This window comes from Acipenser ruthenus, chromosome 20 (genome assembly GCF_902713425.1).
Source record: "Acipenser ruthenus chromosome 20, fAciRut3.2 maternal haplotype, whole genome shotgun sequence".
Lineage (NCBI taxonomy): Eukaryota > Metazoa > Chordata > Actinopteri > Acipenseriformes > Acipenseridae > Acipenser > Acipenser ruthenus.
In genome coordinates this window covers 14,544,687-14,568,212 of record NC_081208.1, presented here as the reverse complement: position 1 = coordinate 14,568,212, position 23,526 = coordinate 14,544,687, and the positions used below count along the sequence as shown (strand labels likewise).

The 23,526-nt window shown below is 43.8% G+C and overlaps 1 protein-coding gene across 2 annotated transcripts; it reads left to right on the top strand.

Moving 5' to 3' along the window:
* Positions 1 to 930: 930 nt before the first annotated feature.
* LOC117425219 (C-type lectin domain family 4 member E-like) lies at positions 931 to 23,340 on the top strand. Of its 2 annotated transcripts, none has more exons than XM_058993534.1 (6): positions 931 to 1,036; positions 7,989 to 8,105; positions 8,562 to 8,726; positions 16,322 to 16,467; positions 22,482 to 22,603; positions 22,817 to 23,340. In XM_058993534.1, exons 1-6 carry the CDS (start codon positions 934 to 936, stop codon positions 22,980 to 22,982), a joined length of 819 nt encoding a protein of 272 aa, XP_058849517.1. In that variant the 5' UTR covers positions 931 to 933; the 3' UTR covers positions 22,983 to 23,340. The 2 variants fall into 2 exon arrangements, with proteins under 2 accessions (XP_058849517.1, XP_058849518.1); XM_058993535.1 differs by lacking the exon at positions 931 to 1,036 and adding an exon at positions 1,360 to 1,451.
* Positions 23,341 to 23,526: the final 186 nt, after the last annotated feature.

Genomic DNA, 23,526 nt, shown 5'->3' with positions numbered 1-23,526 from the left:
CTCCCCCTCCGCCCCTGTGCAGTGCATTATTTTTATTTGTGTATTATGATTTATTTTGTGTATTTATGATTTATAAATATAGCAGCAGAGCCGTCTGTTATTGTTTTGTTTTTATTTAAAACGTGTTCTGGCAGAGGCGAGGTTGGTAGCTCGTCCTCTGCCAGGAGTAATTAATAAACTTGTGCAGATTGTGCCCGAGGGGTAATAGAATAATTCTAGCCAGTTAAACCCCTCTTCCACGATATATAAAACTGCAGCTCTCTGCACTCCGAGGGTGGGTGTTCAGATGAGGAACGGGAGCGAGAGAGGAGAATTTTGCAATGAAAAGAATAGGAACAGTGACAGCAATCTGCCCAGCCTGACCTATTCGGTTTTGTGTTTGTGTTTTTGTTTAAATATTTATTTTGCTCTTGTTTGAAAATAAACGGAGCTGCAGCGCTTTTTGCCTGCAGTACTGCCTTTGTCTTTTCTGTTCCCGCATCAGCTCTAAAAGACTACTGATTGAAAAATATGAATGTAGGGTATTTAATGTGTGTGCAAAGGAACCAAAGCTAGGGATACATATTGCCAGGGATCTACTGATTGAGAAGTCTGCTATCACTATAGCCCCTTTTACACTAGCATGCTCTACCCATGTGAGTCGGCTACGAGATTGCACACTGCTTTTTGGGTGGCTGAAGCCAGTACAATGCATGTAGCAATTCCTCTGAAGTAGCTTGTTACAGATGCTTCCATCCAAGCTTCTCTGGATTCAATCGTCAGCACAGATGTTGATTAGAGCAGTAGCAGAGTATCTAGAGCAGTAACACTGCGTCATACAGACAGAATTGTGAAACCCCACTTCCTCTAGCACCTGCCCAGCCCTGCAGAGTCTGCACTGTTAATATAACAGTCAGAACTTCCTCTCTACCTCACTTCCCTACAGCACTAGCAATGGAGATGGATGGCATTTACACTGTGCTGCAGAATCCCTCGGAGGATGTCTATTCCACAGTAAACCAACCCCAGGGCAGGAGAGCAGGTGCTCAACAGAGGGGTAAGTACCTAGGGGTCACATTTAAACATGTCCGATTCAATTTACTTCTGATAAAACTTTCACTTAAAGTTATTTTTGTGTGCAAATATCAGAAGCGAATGAAAAGCATATTGCTTCACGTGTGCTTTTGTTCCATTACTTTTTTTAGCAACTTAATCTGGGGGAATTTTTTTGCTTTTCTTAAAGGGATACTTTATATCATCTACATTTTTATGTTTTTTTTTCTTCTCTGTTAAAACCAGGTTACAGCTCTGGCCAAACGTTTTGCACTCCCCTGTAGAATTAACAGACTTCATGAGGTTGAATGAAACCTGCTGAATAAAGTTACGTTAACATATTGAATTACATACCACCATTTTGTAGTACGCCATGGTGAATGTAACTATGGGAAAAGTGACCCTGCAAATTTACCATGGTAAGCTTTTAGAAGGGTGTGGCAGGGCAAAAGCCCTGCATGTGTAAATAATGTATTGTATTGTTGTGTATATGTATATGTATAGTTTAAAAAATATATATATTGAATTTAAGTGTGCACTAGATATGGCAGGTTTTTGCAGTTGTACATAAAGTTGGAACGTTTTGAATTTGAGTTTGGCAGGGATGGGGTTAAATCCAACTCTGCCAAATCCATGTTCGGAATGTGGCTGGGGTTTAATTGACTAATTGATGATCAATTAAGCCCAGCCATGTGGTATAAAAAAGGAGCTGGAAAGCCAGTTCTTTTGTTCTAATTCCAGCAAGCAAGCAGCCTCATTACTGTGGGGAGAGCCAGGGTGAGTGAATTGTGTAGGGATTCATTTAGGGGATTTCAATCCCACAACAGTTTATTTTAGTGTGTCACAGAGTAGGTTCCGGAGCGGGACCTCCCTTTTAGTGGGAGCATTGCTAAGCCAGTGTTTGCCAAACTTTTGTTTTTAGCTGTTTTCTCACTATTTTGTTTTGCATTTTTAGAGCTCTTATCTTGATTCCACTCTGTGTATGTCCTTGTGCACTAGGGCTGTCATTGCTGGTACCCTAGTGGTGGCCACCTGTCACTGCAACTTTTGTTTACTTTAATAAAACCTGGATGCTTGAGTAGCATTGTCAACTGCATCCCTCTGTCTCTCTCTCATCATTCAGCAGACACCTAAAGTAGCAGGTACTAAGACCCCCTGTTACAAAGGGAATATCTTATTATGAAAGTTGGTCTCAAGTTTACTGATTGTTTTGTATTCACCGCAGTTTAAAGAATCATGTTTATATTTTTATTTTTAGATGCATGAAATACTTTGTGCATCTGGCTTTGTTTTCAATTGCACTAAATAACTCTGCAGTTCTATCACTGCGTCCTCTTGTCTTTATTGGTCATGTGCGAGAGGGACACCAGTGTTTAGTCTCTAGTTTCTGCAGTAAGATTCCAGGCTTGAAGAGTTGTTTGATTTGACTGATTTTTGTTCATTGATGTTGTTAAAATTGAGCGATGCAGCTGGGCCATTTAAAAAGAAACAAGACACATTATTTGCATTAGGACAGGGAAAGTTAATTTGTGTTAACTCCAGTGAAGGATCAGTGCCTATGTCTTATATGCCATGCAAATATATCAACAAGTAAAATGGGTCATTTGGAAAGACATCACACTACAATGCGCAGGAAATTTAAAGAGGATTTTCCATTAAATAGCTCTCTTCAAACAAAGAAAGTAGTTGAACTGAAACTGATAATACATGCTCCCCTTACAGGGTTATTCAAAATATACAAATCAAAGAGTAAAGCTGATAAAATTGAATCGTAGACCCTGAAAAGAAAGGTGAAGAAACAGCGTTTAAATTAACTAAAGATCTTTTTATTAAATGAAACACACAGGACAGGAACTGACGACAGACTGACTCAACCATTCTCAGGACATTTCATTATATATTGGGGAAGTCTGGATTATTGGGACACTCTTACATTTAATGGTCATATTTTGATATGTGACCCTTTTAAATGACTCCAGCGTGTTTTTTTTGCAGTGAGAGATCATGTTTCTAGAGGCACTTATTGTACAACCAAGTCAGCGATTTGCTAATTTAATAAAACAATGCAGCACACGTTCGCTTTTTTATTTGAATTATGTTATTTTAATACAGTATAATTTTTTTTTTTAAATTATTTTTATATTGAAAGTCAAAGTTAGGTCAATGTGTGCACAGTAAAACCCAGATGGACTTCCGGTTAAGTAATGAGCTGATTTTTGTGCATTAAAAGGCTTTTAATGGTTTCAAAACTTGGATATCTTTATCTCAGCCAATCAGAGTGCAGGGAACCTTTCCATTGAAGTATTAATACCAAGATGCTCAACAACATTTCGCTAATTTTTGCCATGTTAAAAAAATGCATCGCACTTTTAAAGTAAATTCCACTTTTGCCCACGGTCTCTAAGACACTGGCAACACTGTCAGATTATGAAGTAATTATGATGAAATGTGCTGTTTTCTGAGCAGTCCCTTATTGTGGGGCGTGTGCAGTAACAGCACAGACAGCACAGATATTCTACTTTTGGCACAGCATTCAGAAGAGTAAAGCTGAAGAGACTTTGGAATTGGGTAACCAGACATCCCTGGAAAACACTGATGGACCCAGTTTCCCGCCTTATTTTTTTTGTCCCGGTCAGAAACAGTAAAATTGTTAAATTGCTCTGGTTTTTCAACTTTGTATACCCTTTTTTTTATAAGTACAAAACTGTAGCAGTGTGCTTAGCAAGTGACAGCACAGTAGAAACTAGCACCATCCACACTCTCTCTCACACACACACAGACAGACAGAGACAGCCCTTACACACCCCGGAGCACTACACACACACACACACACAGACAGAGACAGCCCTTACACACCCCGGAGCACTACACACACACACACACACACACACACACACACACACAGACAGACAGAGACAGCCTTTACACACCCCGGGGCACTACACACACACACACACACACACACAGACAGACAGACAGACAGACAGACAGACAGACAGAGACAGCCCTTATACACCCCGGAGCACTACACACCCACACAGACAGACAGAGACAGCCCTTACACACCTCGGAGCACTACACACACACACACACACACACACACACAGACAGACAGAGACAGCCCTTACACACCTCGGAGCACTACACACACACACACACACACACACAGACAGCCCTTACACACCCCGGAGCACTACACACACACACACACACACACACACAGACAGACAGAGACAGCCCTTACCCACCCCGGAGCACTACATACACGCACACACACACAGACAGAGACAGCCCTTACACACCCCGGAGCACTACACACACACACAGACAGACAGAGACAGCCCTTACACACCCCGGAGCACTACACACACACACACACAGACAGAGACAGCCCTTACACACCCCGGAGCACTACATACACACACACGCAGACACAGAGACAGAGACAGCCCTTACACACCCCGGAGCACTACACACACACACACACAGACAGACAGAGACAGCCCTTACACACCCCGGAGCACTACACACACACACACACACACACACACACATACACACACACACACAGACAGAGACAGCCCTTACACACCCCGGAGCACTACACACACACACACACACACACACACAGAGACAGCCCTTACACACCCTGGAGCATTACACACACACACACACACACACACACACAGAGACAGCCCTTACACACCCCGGAGCACTATACACACACACACACACACACACACACACACAGACAGAGACAGCCCTTACACACCCCGGAGCACTACTCCAACTCTCAAGGTGACAGTCACTCAACAAAACAAAGGCAAAACAGGAAGGGTTCAACAATTACAGAACCACACAACAATAACGCACTTTCATAATCAACAACAAAATACACAACAATAATGCACATTCATAATAATCAACAATGAAATACACAACAATAATGCACATTTTCCCCCACAATAATTCCCACTCCCAGCTGCTAATTTGCACACCCCCCTTTCTATGAGGGGCTGCCTTCTACAGTATTATACAAAAATAAAATAAAGAAACTTATGGATTACTTGTTTAATAAATCAGATTATATTTTAGTTTTTTTTTATTTAAAAATATTATTTGTAATGCATGCAATTAAATAGTTTTTCCTCAGCACTTATTTCGGTGATTGTGCATATTTTGTAAAACCTACGAAGCTGCAATAAAGCACCCAGTGTATCTGTAGTATATGAGATATCAGACTATTACAATAAAGCACCCAGTGCATGGATGTAAAAACATGGATGTAGTTCAGGCTCCCTGTATGATCTGGAGATTCAGAAGTTATCTTTCAATCAAATCCACTTGATTTGAAAAAACATTGAATTATGTAACATTTTCAGTAACATTGGTAACTTTGGGAATACATAACATTAAAACTATTAATACACATAACAATAACAGCTACTGGAACGAAGCAGGTCATTGAAATAGGCGCCCCAGCCCTCTGTTGTGTGGTTATTTTATTATACAAATGAATAAAGAACATAACCAGAGATAACAATATAATATCTTTGAATATCTGTGCTGGCTGTGCTGTTACTCTGTATTTCTGTGCATGCGCCACAATACGGGACTGTGCTCAGAATCAGCATTTTTCATAATAATTAGTCATAATTTGACAATGTTGTGGTTTTCTTAAAGACAGCTTGGGAAAAAGTGAAATTTACTAAAAGTTTGATGCATTTAACATGGCGAAAAGCAGCAAAAATAATCAAAATTTGACACGGCTCCATTGACTTTCAAATAGAAGAATTTCTCCCGAGCTTTCTTTGTATCCCACAACCCTCTGGATGATGTAGTGTGCAAGGTATATTTGTATTTGAACTAGTTTAAGTTGTGATCATATAATACCTTATTTGAATTCAAATCATGTAGAAGCCATCAGACTGGACAACGTTTCTAGTGAATATTAAAAATTAAAAAGGTGCAACAACTACACTAAAATAATACAGAAAGGAAGAATGAACTAAACAGTACAGAAAAGAGTTTAACAACGACATCCCACTCCCGCTGGTTGATTAGCGATCCAACGAAACCTATGGGAGATTCCCTTAAGGTTACAACTGCATTCCTGACAGTTATTTAAGATGAAGGTTAGTCTTAATAGGGGTATCGTTAGTAACATACTGTAGCGTTCTCGGTTCCCGCAGGCAGGCGCATCACACAGGGCGAGGAAATCCACACACAGGCGGAGGGCGGGCGCGAACCCGGGACCTCTCGCACTGAAGCATAGCGCCGATACCGCTGTACAAAAGGCTCCTTTGCAAGGAGCGTATATTGGGCTTATGTCTCTGTGTGTGATTACGTCACCTACCAGCCCTACTGCTGCCTTCCCCCGTGCACGCTACAATACATACTTACTTTCGTTAATATTTGATAATCAAAACATTTTGTATAAATCACATAAAACAATTACTACAATGTTCATTAACTCAAAGCATGAATTAAAAACAATAATACTTTTTTACATTCTACCTAAAACATAACGTTAATTTTACTTTAAGGTCTGCTTATTCTCGAGTTCATAAGAGGATTGAAACACTACTTATTGAATACTTAACAGATGTTCGCTGCCTCCAGCAGCTGATCCGTGTCTTCAACAATACAGGCGCTTGAAGGCTCTCCTGCTGGCAAGGACAGGTCCCGGTTCCGGGGTCTGCCTTCCTCGCATTTCATCTCCACTTCAGGTTACGAAACAAATGTCTTTGCAAAGAACAATAGTCATTAGCTATTTAGGTATTCCACTTAAACACCAATATATGCACTCTTCGTCCGGTTATGTCTGGGATATTCCACCGCAAACTCCGGCACAGCTAGCTAATACAAGACTGAATATATTTCAATCTCTGTCGACTTCAAAATGTTCATCCAACTCTTTCTCCAGTGATGAATCGGGGCTAAGTTAGAGTTTTGATTACAAGTACTTTTAGGATTTTAGACGTCTTACGCAGCAGACTCCCACACCAAAGGAAACACTAGAGTAGTTATCTCATATTAGAGTTTCCGAAAACAGTATCGCTGTACAAGTGTCTTCAGATCAAAGTTCAGAGACTTGTTTTTCTGTCAAAAGCCTTGGATTTTTGTAACTTTATCTTTACCCCTGTGATTGGATAGTTTGTTTATTTTGGGCGGTGCCTGAGTCCACGTGGTGTGTTTCCCATTGGCTGTTCTCGTTCCAAGACAGCCCATTGTTCTCAATTGGTCTGCTGTTTCTCCCCAGTCAGCTGTATTTATAAGGGGTAGTTCTCTGTCCGAGGTGTCAAAGCACCCAAGACCATCTAGTTTGTACCCTCTGCAAGACACTGCTTTCACCAAAGGATTCATTCAGTGATCGTGAAGATAAGCCATTTGTCCAGTATTTAGTTTATGACTCTTTTTAAAACATTCCTTGTCAGTGGGGAAGTTTGGAACCAGAAACCAAGTAGACACAGAGGATGGCTTAGGACCCCCCTCTCTATATTTCAATTCTTTTAATTTCATACAAAGAATGACATTATGACCCCCTCTGACGCTACAACAGAAGTTCACATAGAGAATCAGCAGAGTTGAGTCAAAGTTATTCTGAATACCAAGATACTCAACTCTACTGAGTCTCTATGGGCACCTCCATCACGCTGCGTGCAGAGGGTTGTGGGATATAAAGAGAGTTAAGCAGAAATGCTTCTAGGGTATTGGTTGCAAAGTGTAAAATGATCTGTAGGTGGAAAGGTCGGGCGACATTCAATTTGTTGGGGGAGTAATGTAGGGACTGGAATGGGGGAATGTTCATTTTTACAATTTTTCGACACCCCTTTATTTTGGTAATTGCCAGACAACCCTTCTCTTGTGTGTGTGAGAAAGTGTGCACTTTATTGACGGTTCCTTACCACGCATGTGCTGCATGGCCTACACAGAAACTTTTTCTCTCTCCTCAGACCCCACCCTGCCTGTGAGTGCTGCTGGCAAAGCCTCTTCATACAGACAGCCTGCACTGGTCCTCCTCATCCTGTGCTGTCTCTTACTGGCTGCCATCATCTCCCTCGCTGTCTATCGTGAGTATTCACACATTGCTGTTTGTTAGCAGGGTTTCAAATCACTTGTGAGGTATTCTCTAACTTAATCATCACCTCACAATGGGACCATTTCACAAACGACTGATTAAAAGTTTTATTTTTTAAAAGTTGATCAATTAAATACAATTTGGTTGATACAATATATTTTAAAGTCCATGAAACTGTTCTAAACTGATTTTGGCTTCTTCAATGAAACTCAAGGAAAGTGTCATGAATATCAAAGTACATTTATTCACATAAATGGACTTGTGCAAAGAGCATTCAGATACCAGTTTCCCATGACCAGTATGTGAAGCATGGACAGCGAATATCACTGCATTTCAGTCAGATTTACTGACCTGATTAATCAGCTTTAAACATGTACAGAACAAGCTGGTTGAGTGCATTCGACTGAACAAAACTGTAATTCACTCTTGTCTATTTGCTTTTTTTCAGATTTCAAAACTAACGAAGACCCTGAGAAATACAATACATTACTGAATCAGCTGCAGGACTTGAGCAGCAAGAATCATTCTGAATTGAAAAAGAGCAATACTGAGCTTTTTGTCAAATCATCAATCTTGGATAAATACTGTCCTCTCAAAGAAGGCTCTTCAAAGGGTGAGTTGTGAATTCTATACAATCCCATCATTATTATTATCATTAACAGACTGGACTATAAGAGAGAGAGAGAGAGAGAGAGAGAGAGAGAGAGAGAGAAAATTTAACAAAACACTGTATTTTCATAAATTAAGTAAAAGCACAATAAAAAGAACTCCTACTGGTTCCAGGGATCACCCAGCACATCAGTATTAAAATCCTAAAAACACTGTACTTTCTCTAAAAAAGGATTTAAAAGAAAGCCTAAAAAAACATTAAAAAGCAGACTATGGGGGGGAGTTTGTACAGTACCCCCCAATCTGTGCTTTCTTCATCCCCCAGGGACAGATGAGCCCTCCATTTAAACTTCACCATCCCTCTCGCTGGCGACATTCTCTAGAACGGGTTAAGGCTCTGCTGCAGTTCATGGACGTCTCTGTTACTGCTGATGAAAGCAGTGATGTTGTCAGCATAGGTCGACACCCTCACTCCTGGCAGTTTAACTGTCAGGAATGCCTGAGACCAGCTAGGAGTCCGAGACCATTCCTTCTTCTTTCATGCCCATCTCCTTCTCATACTGATTTCATCTGTTCCACTCCCACTGGTTCTGCTGCTGTTTGTTGAGCGTCAGACAGAGACCTGCGCTCCTCTCCTTCTGAACAGGGAGGCACTACAGCCCCAGGTTGAGATCCAGAGCCCCTGCCACTCCTCCCCGGGTTCGAGTCAGAAGCCCCTGCAGCACAGGATTCCAGTCCCGCAGTGCTGTGGTCAGACCCGGACCTCAATCTCCTACAGACCCGGACCTCAGTCTCCTATCAGACCCGGAACTCAGTCTCCTACAGACCCGGACCCGATCCCCTCACCACCCGCTCTTTCACAGCTAGCGGGCTGAGAGTTCCACAGAGCTCCGCTCCGACACACTTAAGTATTTTGAATCGTTTTTTTCTCCACCACAGTGGCTCTTTCTCCCACTCTCCCCGATCATACATGACCTCCTCCCCGCCAGTTTCTCCCCATTCTTCCTCAACCTTATCTTCTTGGGCAGCTTTTACGCTGGTGCCCCTGTGCTCCACATTTCGAACAGAGCATTGTGTTAGTGCTAGCAAACACAACACATTTCCTTCCTTCCACAGTAAAAGTCCAGGCTGCATCTATATCTGTAGGATTATTTAATAAAATGAGCACATGCTTTCTAAATGACAGACATGTTTTAGATCTTTACATCCTGACGGTTTGGATCTAATTGGGAACGTTCATTTTCCGTACCTCAAAAGCTCCCTTTCCAGCAACTCATTTTTAAGGAAAGGGGACACATTAGACAGAATCACCTTCGTTACCAGTGTAGCTAGCGGTGACACCATCCCCAGACTTCCCTTGTCCACAAACCCCTCCTGAACCAGCACATCTACAGCTTGTGTTTCGCTGAAATAAATAACTAAACCTTTATTCATACGTGATGCTGATTTTATTTGACCTTCTCCTACCACCTCACTGATAGCGAGCAGGCATTCCTCCACCAAGACTGTGCTGTCAGGATCACAACTACAGAAAATTTAACAAATAAATAAACAAGCAAATAAATAAATAAAATTACAGTATATAGGCTATTTATTATAAAACCAAACCAGTAATACAAAAAAATAAACCACAAACTCACTCAAGAGTTTCCACTCCTCCTACCCCACTGCTTCCTCAGACTCCTCACAGACCCCTCCCACAATCCAAGAGACTTTTTTTTAGTTTTTAAAAGCTCTTTATTAAATCAATTACATAAATATAAAACAATGACATTGCCATCAAAACAAAAGGAGCAGAATTAATCAATATCAAAACAACACATTTAAAAAAAATGAATACTTAACTCATCATCTTCACTAATCTCACAAAGAGCATTGTTAATACACCTTAAAAATTCACAATTTACAATACACAACAGACTGTGAACACCTCACCATCCTCTCTTTGACTTGTGTAATTATAAAATAGCTAGTTTGGCTAAATTTAGCCAAGCAATTTAGCATTGTATTTTACTATTAAAATAAAAACTTATTTTGTAAAACATAATTCAATAGACACAAATAAGTGTTTTATCAGGTCAAACAAGGCAATCAACCTTGTTCTGATCTACGATTTCATGGTTGGCTCGCAAACTTGTTTGTGACAATGATACGGTGCAGGTCCCTCCACTGCAGGTCCCCAGAGCGTGTTGGAATGGGTGATTTCCTCCAATCAGGGGAGACAGACTCAGAGACAAGTGTGTTCTCCACCAGAGCTGGCTGAATGAACACACCTTCACACACACACACACACCATATAGCTGTTTTTTGTCTAAAGTCTGGAAATATACATTGTTGAAATTCTTAAAGTCAGCAGCTTCCCTGTCTCTTCACTCCCCTCACAGACTGAGGGAGTCACTGTTGGGAGGAGGAAACACTGGCTGCTAAAATAACCCATTCTATAAAATGAACAGAATGGAATCCAACCTGTACAGCTAAAGCCTCTCCAGATTTCCACTTAAAACAATTAATCTAAGTGGGTGAGCTTTCTCACCCCTGCTTGTGTGAAGAAGAATAAAGGCTGCTGGAGGTAAAAAATATAAAACTGACAGGGAAAAAGTGGATTAAAAAATAAGGGCTCCTGTAAAATCCAAAGATCAGAGTGACTCTTCTGCTTGTATTGTTTTAAAATCTCTCCAGGCATTAAACAGGTTCTTATAGGAGGGAGGCAGGTTTAAAAGATGTAGCCACTGCTGTTTAATAAAAGCAAGTGCCACAGATCCCCAGCCCCTTTATCCAAGGCGACTTACAGAGACTCGGGTGTGTGAACTATGCATCATCTGCAGAGTCACTTACAACTACGTCTCACCCGAAAGACGGAGCACAAGGAGGTTAAATGACTTGCTCAGGGTCACACAATGAGTCAGTGGCTGAGGTGGGATTTGAACCAGGGACCTTTTGCTTACAAGCCCGTTTCTTTAACCACTGGACCACACAGCCTTCTAAGGACATACATAAGACAGAAAAAGCAAAGTCTCCAGCTTTTGCTGTCTGCACAGTAAGGCAGCTTCTGAGCTACCTGCTACCCCTAACCAGGGCTCTATGTTTAGATGTTTAACTACTGGCCCTTTGGGACACTGAGCTGGTGTTTTTACTAGCCCGCATACGATTTGATCTGGCCCAATATATATTTAATTCTGTATGTTTGTGTATGGTAACTGAAGAGACCCTAAAGTCTCTCAACAGTGGCTAAGCAACGCCTTTCAATATACAATATTGCATTATTTCTGCAATTTTACATGTACACATTGGTATGCGTCTGTGGCAGGGAAGAGCCCTGCGTGTAAATAATATTGTTTTGTGGTGATTTGGTGGTGGTTGGCAAGGATGAGATTAATTTCCTATCTCTGCCAAAATACATGTGAGAATGTGGCTGGAGCCAATTGTATCATTAATGATAATTAGACTCCAGCCACATGATAGCGTTTGTTTGTGCTGTGTTTATTTTGGAAAAAGGTAGTGAAAGCTAATGCCCTTTTCTTTTTTTTTTGGATTTTGTTTAAACCTTTTGTTTTGGCCCTTGTGCCGGTTATTTTCATAATTGTTTATTGTGTACAAGATACCATCTAGGCCCGCAACGCTACCCTGTCACAGCGTCAGAAAATGAAAATACTGTATTTAAGATTTGAAAATGTACAGCAGCAGTTAACCAGCAGGAGAGCTTGAGATCCATCAGATGGGCCAGCCTGGTCACTCCTGCCTTCACAAAGCTGGCACAGGGGCTCCTCCAGCAAGGACTGGCCCTGTCAAACCCCAGCGCCCCAACTCTGGTGCGGAGGAAGGAAGCCAGCTTCCTCCAATGAGCCTCATCCCCAATGTACAGGAGCCTTTGCACTGCCTGAAGTCTGAAGGCTGCCAATGCTGACCAGCCCCTGCCCCACTTCATCAGTAGGTAAATACAGAAATGTCGGCCTCAGCCAATGTCTCCCGCTCCAAAATAAATCCAGCAGCACCCTCTGATCTCCTTTACCATGCCCAGGGGAGGATCCAGGCACACTAGCCTGTGCCACAGCATGGAGGCCACCAGGTTGTTGATAACTAGGAGCCCCCCCCTGAAAGACAGCTGAGCCAGCAGTCCCTGCCATCTCTGCAGCCGCCCCCTCACCCTGTCCACCAGGCCCTACCAGTTCTTCTGCATGTACTCTTCGGTTCCAAGGGACACCCCCAGCACTTTAATACCTCAAAGTCTCATGTAGAATAGGGGGGTGCCCTCCAGCCAATTGCCTGTCAAGAAGATGCCACATTTTGCCCAGGTGATACCTGCAGAAGACACTCTCCGAAATTTGCTCAGACTCTGCTGTAGTGCCTGGATGGCTTTGTCACTGCACACAAACACATCTACATCATCTGCACAGGGAGACACCTTCACTGTGACAAGGGAGGTGAGGAGGGCACAGCCCAGCCAGCCAGCCAGAGACACCTTCACTGTGACAGGGGAGGTGAGGAGGGCACTGCCCAGCCAGCCAGACTGACCCTCAGCAGGTGCAGCAGAGGTTATGGCCAGTGATTAGAGCATGCCAGGCAGGAAGCAGCCCTGTCTAATACCCCTGTGCACTGGGAAAGGCTGACGTAGTCCATCGTTAATGTTTTAAATACTAAAAATATTTAGATATAAAAGCAGAATATAAGAAATAAAAACAGGGCCCAAATGTATGGTTGACCTGTCAAATGCTTTTTCTTGGTCCAAGGAAACAAGTCCTACATTAGAATCATATAGAATCGATATCTGCAACAGATAAAACATTGAGTATTAAAAACAAGTTATCAAATTTGGACGTCAGATATGCAGTCTGTTTGGTTATTGTGTATTACATTTCCAATACTTGTTTCAAGTCAGTTTGCCAAACACCTTGAAATTACTTTAAAACATAAAAGCGATACAGGTCTCCAGTTTTTGAGCAGGCACAGATCTCCTTTCTTGGGCAGCAATGTGATTACTGCCCTGCGGCAGCTGAGGGGCTGTTCCTAGAGCAGTTGGCTGGGCAGATCCTAGAGCAGTTGGTCAGTGTTTTGGTTGTTCACAGGGCTCATCCTGGTACAGCTGACTATTGAACTGCCCCGCCTCCCTTCAGATCTCCTCCTGGCTGTAGAGCTCTCTGTCGCAGGATGTACGGACGCAGTGCATCTTCCAGCTGTCTGTTCTCCTCTTTCTAGGCCCCAAAAGAAACTGGCGGGAGCGTCCATGTCCCTTAACTCCGTGAAACGAGAGCGCACAAGCACCCGCTTCACCCTATCCTTCAGCAGACCAAGTGCATTCTTTTGTTCTCTTAGCATCTGTAGGTTCTGCTTTCTGTTATTAGTGTCCGCATTGCTTTCATGTTGGAGGATTTTGGTCTCCAACTCTCTCATGGCCACGTTCAGTGACCCGGTTGCACGAACAGCGTACTGCTGGCAAAATAATTTTATTTGCGTTTTACCAATATCCCACCACTGCCTCAGATTCTTAAAATGTTTTTCTCCTTTTTCCAAATATTCCAAAATGATGCAATCTGTGTGTTAAATTTTGCATCTTGTAGTAATTTTATATTGAAGTGCCAGTATGAGCTGCTGTGTGGCTCTGAAGGGGGTGATGCTGGCCTTGAACCATTTGTTAAAATGGGTCTGATGTATAGAATCGGTCCAGCCTCGCTCTATAAAAGCGCTCTGAGCGAAACTGGGACCAGGTGTATTGTCGTGTGGTGGGACTCAAACTGCAGCCAACTTTCTCTCAGATTGGGGATGAGGTTCTTAATTATTCCTATCGACATTAAAAGCAATAGTTCAGTTAAAATCCCCACCCAACACCACCAAGTCATCATTATCAATGTTAAAAACAGCTTGCTTCAATTTATTAAATTAAAACTTGTTCCCTCACCTGATTAGGCACATAAATATTAATAATCACAAACACAGTATGGCCCAGCCTAGCACATATTTTTAAAAGCCTCCCTTTTTCAATTTCATCAATGTCTAATAAAACTACTCCTAGGCTGGGCTTAAAAAGTACTGCTACTCCTGCGCTAGTACTGGAGCCGTGGCGCAACACACCCGGGCCCCTCCACTCCACCAGCCAAGCCGCCTCATTCTCCCTGTCAGAGTGCGTTTCTTGTAAAAACACCACTTCTGCTCTAAAAACTCTAAAAGCTGCGCTCTTAAAAGACTCATATTAAAAGTAGCCATTTTAAAAATGATGTTTTAAAACATTAGCAACTTTTCTTTTAATCACTTGTACAATATTTTTTTTTTAAAAATCGGTACCTTTTTTGCTGATCGAATTCTTCCAAAGACACCTTTCTTGTTATAAGATGGGCGGAGTGGAGAAATAAACGCAAGTCTGGAAAAAGTTTTCAATTTCAACCCCCTTTCTCCCTTTTGTATCTTCCAACGAGGGACAGCCGCCCTCGTTTGAGTCTGCAGGCTCCCCTTCAGTACAAACTCGGAGCTCTGTCCCGACTGCCTTCTGCTAGACAGTTCTGCAGCTTCTTTATTCTTTTTTTTGACAACTTTAAATTGTTTGTCTTCACTTTCTTCAGCGATGCTGCCTTGTGTTTTTGACATTTGGCTGTGGCTGGGTCTCTTTGCTGTTGACCCAGTCTCCTGTGGTGGCTCAGCTTTCTCTCCGCCAGTCTCTTCTGGCTCTGGCTGCACTGTGGGAGCCGGCTCTTTCTCCTGCTCACCCCCAATATCCCCCACCTCCATCCCACCAGCAGCACCCTGCTCCTGCCCGGCCTCAGGTCTAGCCTGCTTTCTCAAGCAGGCTCTTCTTTGATACTCCTGTTGGCCACAGTTAAAACACTGGATAATACTGTTGCTAGCAAACACAAAACAATGGGTTCCTTCAACATTTAAACTCCAGGCAACATCAATAATCTGCCCTGGGTTGTTTAGCAGCAAGAATGACCAAAAAGACCAGTCGTTTTTAATGGTATCATTTTTACAACCCAGGGAAATGTTTCTAATGGGAGACACTAACTTTTCGTCACGGGCCAATTTCCACTCCAATGTTTCATTTCTTAAAAAAGGCATACCATTGGACAGCATTATAACAAGATGTAAAAAGTAAACTGCAACAATTAAATACATATTTGTAATATAAGTAATCAATCAATCAATCAATCAATATGAAAAAAGTAGTGCAAAGTTCCGCTCCTACCACCCATGACGATTAGCACTACAGCCTCTCAGCAAGCTCCTCCCAACGATCCGACAATCCGAGAGAGAGAGAGAGAGAGAGAGAGAGAGAGAGAGAGAGGGGGGAGGGGGGGCTGGTGAGGTTTGACTGGTTTGAAGAGCACATCCTCGACCCCTAGTTCTGCATTCATGGAACATGGAGAATATGCAAAGAAGCAAGCAAGGGCTCTGAGTGATGAGATTAAACAGGAGGACAAATAAATCAACCCTACCCATTTACTGATCTGTCCCAGTACTAGTTGGAGGGGAGGGGAGATGCAGTATCCTTCTGATAAAATCATGCTAATGCTAATGCTGAGAATCTAGCCCTGTGTTGTAGGTGCAGCCCCCTTCTTCAGATCTCCAGGCGTTTCTGTTTAACATGCACTGCTTCTTTCTCTCATTGTGCAGAGCGGGGTTGTTGTCCAGTGAAGTGGATGCAGTTCAATGGAAAGTGCTACTACTTCTCAACTGATACAATGGACTGGAACTCCAGCCGTGATAACTGCACATCAAAGGGGGGGCACCTGGTGATTATAGAGAGCAAGGCAGAGCAGGTACAGTTTGACCATCATCTTTACAGAGCTGTTTCTAAACCTCATGAAACACCAGGCTGCTTTGAGGAAAAAGCTTTTCTGACAGCTGTTGAAGCCTCTAGTTGACTGTGACATTTTCAAACAATTTCAAACCAAGCTGCTCATGATTTCCATTACACGAGAGTAGATGTTAAAACTTCATGCTGATTTGAACTCGGCTCTCGCCAAGGTAAGCACCAACTAAGACGTAGCTTTACAGTAAACTAATGTGATCCATCTGTGTCTTCATCCATTTGCGCTTCCTTCCATATGATGATGTAGATATCCTTCTGTCTGGTGTTGATGGCTGAAGTGTAATGCTGGCTCCAGGGATAAGCTTATTGCCTCCCTAGCGCATCAGCACACAGAACGGCTGCGATGCTGGCTCCAGGGATCAACCACAGTGCGGTCTCCCCAGTGCATCAGCATGACAATCGTCTGGATTTAGCTAAGTGGGGTACATCTCCGGGGTCTTCAAGTGGGCACCTTCCATCCTCGGTGTTTTGTCGACTAGCCCACGACACCTCAAGAGGGCTCGACCGTGATGCTGGCATCCCAGCATCACCCCCCTCCGTCCCCCACTCAACTCAGCCCAGCTTACTTACCCGTACATCAGCGTTTCTTTCTTTTTATTGTGCTTGAGATCCCCAGCCAGATTCTTTCCGTCTCAACCACAGCCAGTTGCTGCTCCTCTCTGCCAGTCAGAGGCATCCTTGGGCGGTGCGAAGCAGGCATCCTTGGGCGGTGTGAAGCAGGCATCCTTGGGCGGTGTGAAGCAGGCATCCTTGGGCGGTGTGAAGCAGGCATCCTTGGGAGGTGCGAAGAAGGCATCCTTGGGTGGTGTGAAGCAGGGCAGGAGCAGTCCTTCCCATGACGGTGGATGTGGAACCAGCAGGTATTCACCCTCTGCTGTTGGATCTGGGAGCGGTAAGCAGTCCTCCCACGGCGCTTGAGACGGAACCATCAGGCATTCACCCTCTGCTGGTGGAGGTGGGAGGGGCAAGCAGTCCTCCCATGGCAGTTAATGCAGAACCAGCAGGCATTCACCCTCTGCTGGTGGAAGTGGAGAGGGAACCAGCAGGTATTCACCCTCTGCTGGTGGAGGTGGAGATGGAGGTGGCAGAGACAGAGGCAGCTCCTGCTGCTCTGCTCCTGCTGGTGGAAGCGGTGGAGGTGGGGACAGCGTGTAGTCTCCTCCTGTTGCAGGGAACCGGTACTTCTCCTTCTCTTCCTCTTCCTGGAGAATGGGACAGTTGACCACAAAGTGGCCCCATTCCAGTTCATGGCCTCAAGTGCGCTGAGGTATGCTTCCCAGCTGCCCTTCGGTCGTCCCTCCTCCTCCTCTCCAGGACAGGGGCAGTTGACGACGGAGTGACCCCCCTTCCCGCAGGAAGGGCACCAACTTGAGGCCTCGACCAGGCGAAGGTAGCTATCCCAGCATCCACTCTTGAGCTTCCCTCTCTTGGGCTCTTGAAGCTCAGGCTCTACCTTCATGGGAGTGGGATGCACGGGCTCCCCCCTTCTGGGTGCTGGATGCACACGCTCCCCCCCCTCCGGGCGCTGGATGCACACGCTCCCCCCCTCCGGGCGCTGGATGCACACGCTCCCCCCCTCCGGGCGCTGGATGCACGCGCTCCCGCCCTCTGGGCGATGGATGCACGGGCTCCCCCCCTCTGGGCGATGGATGCACGGGCTCCCCCCCTCTGGGCGATGGATGAACGGGCTCCCCCCTTCTGGGCGCTGGGTGCTCGTGCTTCCCCCTTCTGGGCGCTGGGTGCTCGCGCTTCCCCCTTCTGGGCGCTGGGTGCTCGTGCTCCCCCCTTCCGGGCGCTTTAGCCTGTTTCTTTGCCTTCTTGGCACCCCCCCTCCTTCCCTTCTTCGGGACCAGCAGTTCCACCTCCTGCCATGGAGGGGGTTGGTCGGGTGGTTTGTGCCCGACCTTGCCGACGGCAAAGCACCACTCCTCCCCTTTGAGGCAGGTGAGGCAGGTTTCCTGATCCACCTGCGGCGATGGTATGGCCAAAGGCCTGCACAAAGAGGGGGTCTTCATATGGGCACACTTCAGGGAGGTGCCCATACTCCAGGCAGGCGAGGCACCACGTCGCCCCTCCTTCCTTCAACTCCCTCTGATGCTCATGCCACCTCTCCATGTAGGCATCCACTTTATCCTTTTTTTTTTTCTCCAAACACAAAATCACTTATTCGGAAAAAAAACGAACAAAAAAAACAACCTTTTCTTTCCTGGTCCGGCTCCTGGAGGCGTTGTTTGTCCCACGCAGGACACCATATGTGGCAGGATGGCTCGCAGTGGTGAGGTGTGGTGACGTCATGGACCAGGAAGTAACTGAATCAAAACAGTGGATGGGCGGGTGAAGCTGAATGCTACGGCACTCAGCGTGTTTAATAAATAAATAAACAAAACACAAGATTTAACCCTTTGCGGTCCATTGTCGGACTGGGTCCGACATTGCAATTATTCCTCACAGGTCCTTTGTCGGACTGGGTCCGACATCATTATAGCAACGCAATAAACGGGTGTTTAGTCGTTTTTTCTCCGGAAAAAGCCGAGAAAACCATTCAATTGCCGAGTGGGAGCGACAGGAGCCGAGACAAATCGGGAAAAAAAAAAAGGCGTATCTCATGAATAGTCATACATGGTATCAGGTATCAGATAACGGGGCGTTCATAGTAAACAAGCTGGCTGAGTGCGTCAGCGCACAGAGACTATCATGGACATTTGCAGAGCTTTTTTCAGATGTTATAGTAATAAAATAATGACTTGGATCGCATTATTGAGGAGTTTGGTGATAAAACGAGTGATCCGGAGATGATCGATCAGTATGTACGACTATTATTATTATTATTATTATTTATTTCTTACATAGCTGAACGCTATAGCAAACGAAAGGGTGGGGCGGGGCTGGAGATGCCTAGTGAGTGCTTTGTTGATATGCAGGGCCATTTAAACCCGTTTGACTGTGAAAAAAAATACTTTTAAACAGCGCGTATAAAATTAACTGCGCGTGTGAAAATTAATTAGACCTGGCGTGCCTGACGCACGATTAATAAATGGACTGCAAAGGGTTAAACAATCAACAAAACACAAACCAAAGGGCACGAGGGCCAAACAAATAAAGGGGCAGCAGTGTGGAGTAGTGGTTAAGGCTCTGGACTCTTGACCGGAGGGTCGAGGGTTCAATCCCTGATGGGGTACACTGCTGCTGTAGTCTTCAGCAAGGTACTTTACCTAGATTGCTCCAGTAAAAACCCAACTGTATAAATGGGTAATTGTATGTAAAAAAGAATGTGATATATATATAATGTGAAATAATGTGATATCTTGTAACAATTGTAAGTCGCCCTGGATAAGGGCGTCTGCTAAGAAATAAATAATAATAATAATAATAATAAACAGACAAACAAGTAAGTGTCGTGCTGGCTAATCCAGCACGTTTTAGCAATTGTTTTTATATTCTGTCTCCTCTCTATCTCCCGTACCTCCTCTCTGTACACCCAACCCCGCAGCACGGACAGCTGCAGGTTCTTATACTCTGGCCGAGGGGTTAACTGGCTGTTAATTATCTTATTACCCTTCGGCCACAGTCTGCACGCGTTTGGTAAGGATGCATGACTGTCAGCTAGTTAAATAATCAGTAGCTGATCAGTCATGCATCCTCACAGGGTTTTTAAATTATAAATATAAAAAACAATAACAAAAGACGCTGCGCTTTTATCCGCGCCGCAAACAAAAATACAAATAATAATAAATAGGGGTGGGACACTCTGCCACAACCCCCCAGAGATCTCTGGCGAACCCCTGGGGGTACGTGTACCACAGTTTGGGAACCACTGGATTAAAGCTTCCAATAACCGATTATTGGAAGTTTGCCCAATTTGCCCAATAACCGATTAGTGCAGGCTACTGTTGTCATCATGGTTGTAATGTCATCCATATATGCTCGAATTGGTGGTAATCTCATTCCAGAAGCCAAGTGCTCTCCTCCCACTACCCATTTTGATGCCCTAATGATTACTTCCATTGCCATGGTAAAAGCCAGTGGAAAAAAGTTGGATCCTGCCATTATTCCAACTTCTAGGCATTGCCATGTAGTGCTGAATTCTGAAGTTGAAAAACTAAATTGCAAATCTCCAAAGTAGGCTTTCAATAAATCTGTTATTGTCATTGGTACACTGAAAAAATCAAATGCTGCCCAAAGACGTTCATGTGGCACTGAACCATATGCATTAGCCAAAACCAGGAATGTCACATGAAGCACCTTCCTCTCCTTTTTAGCTGATTGAATTTGTTGCCAGATCACATTGATGTGTTCTAAGCATCCTGGGAAACCTGGAATGCCCGCTTTTTGTACTGAAGTGTCAATGAAGCAGTTCTTTAATAGGTAAGCTGACAATCTCTGAGCAATAATGCTGAAGAAAATCTTGCCTTCTATGTTTAATAGGGAAATAGGGCGAAACTGACTGATGCTTGTAGAATCTTTTTCTTTAGGTATAAAGACTCCACCTGCTCGGCACCATGCTCTTGGTACAACCTGTTTTTCCCATGCCACTTTCATCAATTTCCACAGGATTCGTAGAACTCCTGAAGCTCTCTTTTACACTCTGTACGGAACTCCATTAGGCCCTGGAGATGATGAAGCCCTTGCTTTTTTCACAGCTCGCTCTACTTCTTTCCACTTAGGTGCACAGTCCTCCATTTGGTATTCTGGTGGATTGATAGGTGGGATGTCTGAAGGAATTGACATAGGCTCCTGCCTTTTTTAATCTGTATGTGTTTCCTCCAAATATCTCTCCAGCTCAAACTTAGATGCTTTTAGTGTGCCGTTCTTCTCACTGGTGAATAACTTCTTTACAAATTTGAATGGGTCTTTATAAAAGTTAGTTCTCGCATGCTCCTTTTTGGAGCGTTTCCATAGGCTATCTTTTATGACCCTTTGTAAGAGATTGAGTCCCTCCTTCTGACTTTGTTCTGCTCTTCTCCATTGCTTCCTCAGCTGTCTCCTTTCTCTAACTAAGCGTTCAATCTCCTGCTGCCATCTAGACTTTCCAGGAATAGTTTGTAATTTTTTCCTTCCTTTTTTCAACTCCAAACCTCTCGCTTCCATATGCGTAGATGATGTCCCCAAATTTATCCAGCTTCTTTTCAACTGCTCAAATCAAATTGCTTGAAAATGTCTCTACTCCTCCAAGTAGCTGCTGGAAAAGTGGCTGGAAGGTGCCTTGTGTTTCCTGGGTTTAAGATTTCCATCCCTTGTGCTTTTAGGGTTCTGCTGGCCATTCAGCCTCCAAAGCCTCTAGACTAGAAATTCTCAAACTGCACAGCAGTATAGTAAATACTGAATGTATATTGTTCTGTATCTCAGTATCACAAGGCCTGTTTGTCACCTCAACAGTGAAAGTGAGTTTTCTGGGGAGCCCCTGGGTCACCTCCACGGACCTCCCGGGGTCCCTGTACCCAAGTTTGAGAAGCACTGGCGCCCTGCCCCTTCAATCCCGGGGTGTGCATTTAGAGTCTGTGATTGTCACTGGTCTATCACCAAACATTTCAACTGAATCAGATCACACCTGACCTGCATGAAACCATTTGACAGCAATTTTACTGCAGAACATGTTGATGTGTATAAAATAAATCCCTGTTCATACAGTTGTTTGTGTTTTGAGTGTAATAAATAACCCCGGGTGTTGCCCCTCCGGTACACAATAGTGCCCTCCCACCCAAACCCTGCCCTCCTTCAATCCTGCAGAGAACACTGAGTTCACACACTGACATCATAAACACAAGACAATGTGAGCTTTATGAAACCCCCACTGCCACAGACAGGCTCTCGTATAATCAGCTGAAAGCTACTCACCCTCTTTGCTGTCATTTAAAGGATAGTTTGCATTTTCTCAAAAAGCAGGAGTGCTCTTATATTTCCACTAGGGGGCAGTTGACTGGTAGATCGCCACTAGAACTGACAAGAGTATTTTCTGTTTAGAAATTCTTAACGTATGCAACTAAAGCCCATCCAGGGAATCGCTACTGGATTGGCCTGACTGATGCTGTTACTGAAGGAACCTGGCTCTGGGTGGACGGCACTCCTCTCAATGACAAGACACAGTAAGAGCTTCAATCTCATTCTGAAATCACTGCTGAGGATTAAAAGGATACAGCAGCAAACAACCTAATCATTTTCTACTGACATTGTGTGATACTGACTGGCATTGCTGCTCATCTCTTTCACTAAGTGCTGATTAAGTGTTGCAGTGAAACAGTGAGCATGTCCAGTTTAGTGCTGTGATACTGACTGGCATTGCTGCTCATCTCTTTCAGGTACTGGGTCAGTGGAGAGCCTAATGACAACAATGGTAAGGAGGATTGTGCAATTCTTCCATTCTATGCAGATCCCCTCCATCCCCTCAATTCCTGGAATGATATAGAGTGCCAAAATAACTATAGTAGGATTTGTGAAACCATAGCAGTGATAATCTATCAGTGATAACCTATTAATTCTCTCACATTTACACAAAGAATGTTAACCACTTCAACTCCAGATGTAAAAATGAAACCCCTTCCCAGGTACCAGATTTTGAAAATAATAATAATAATAATGTTTTCAAACCTGCAATTGCTATAAAATGTTAACATATGATAAATAAAAGACAAATAAATTACTTAAACTGTGTTTTTCATTAACCCTTTATGCTGCTGTGTACTACATACCCATATTCAATATAGAGATAAGAACGTGTTTTTTAACAATGAAAACAAAAACGCTGTTAACAACGATAATAACAATAATAATCAGTAAACAGTAATTATCAAATAAAAGTCAAACATCAAAACATGTGCCAGTATCGACGTGCTCTGTGCCATTTATTGAAATGTTCAATACAACAGAACCCGGGATTGCCTTCAACCACTGTACATTTTTCTTGTGTCTTTTCTTTTGTTTTCATTTTCGTAGCAGACCCTGCACCTTTTTTACGGTGTCTGCTTCGCTTGTGTTGGAGGGATAGTCACAAATGCGTGTACACAGCTAC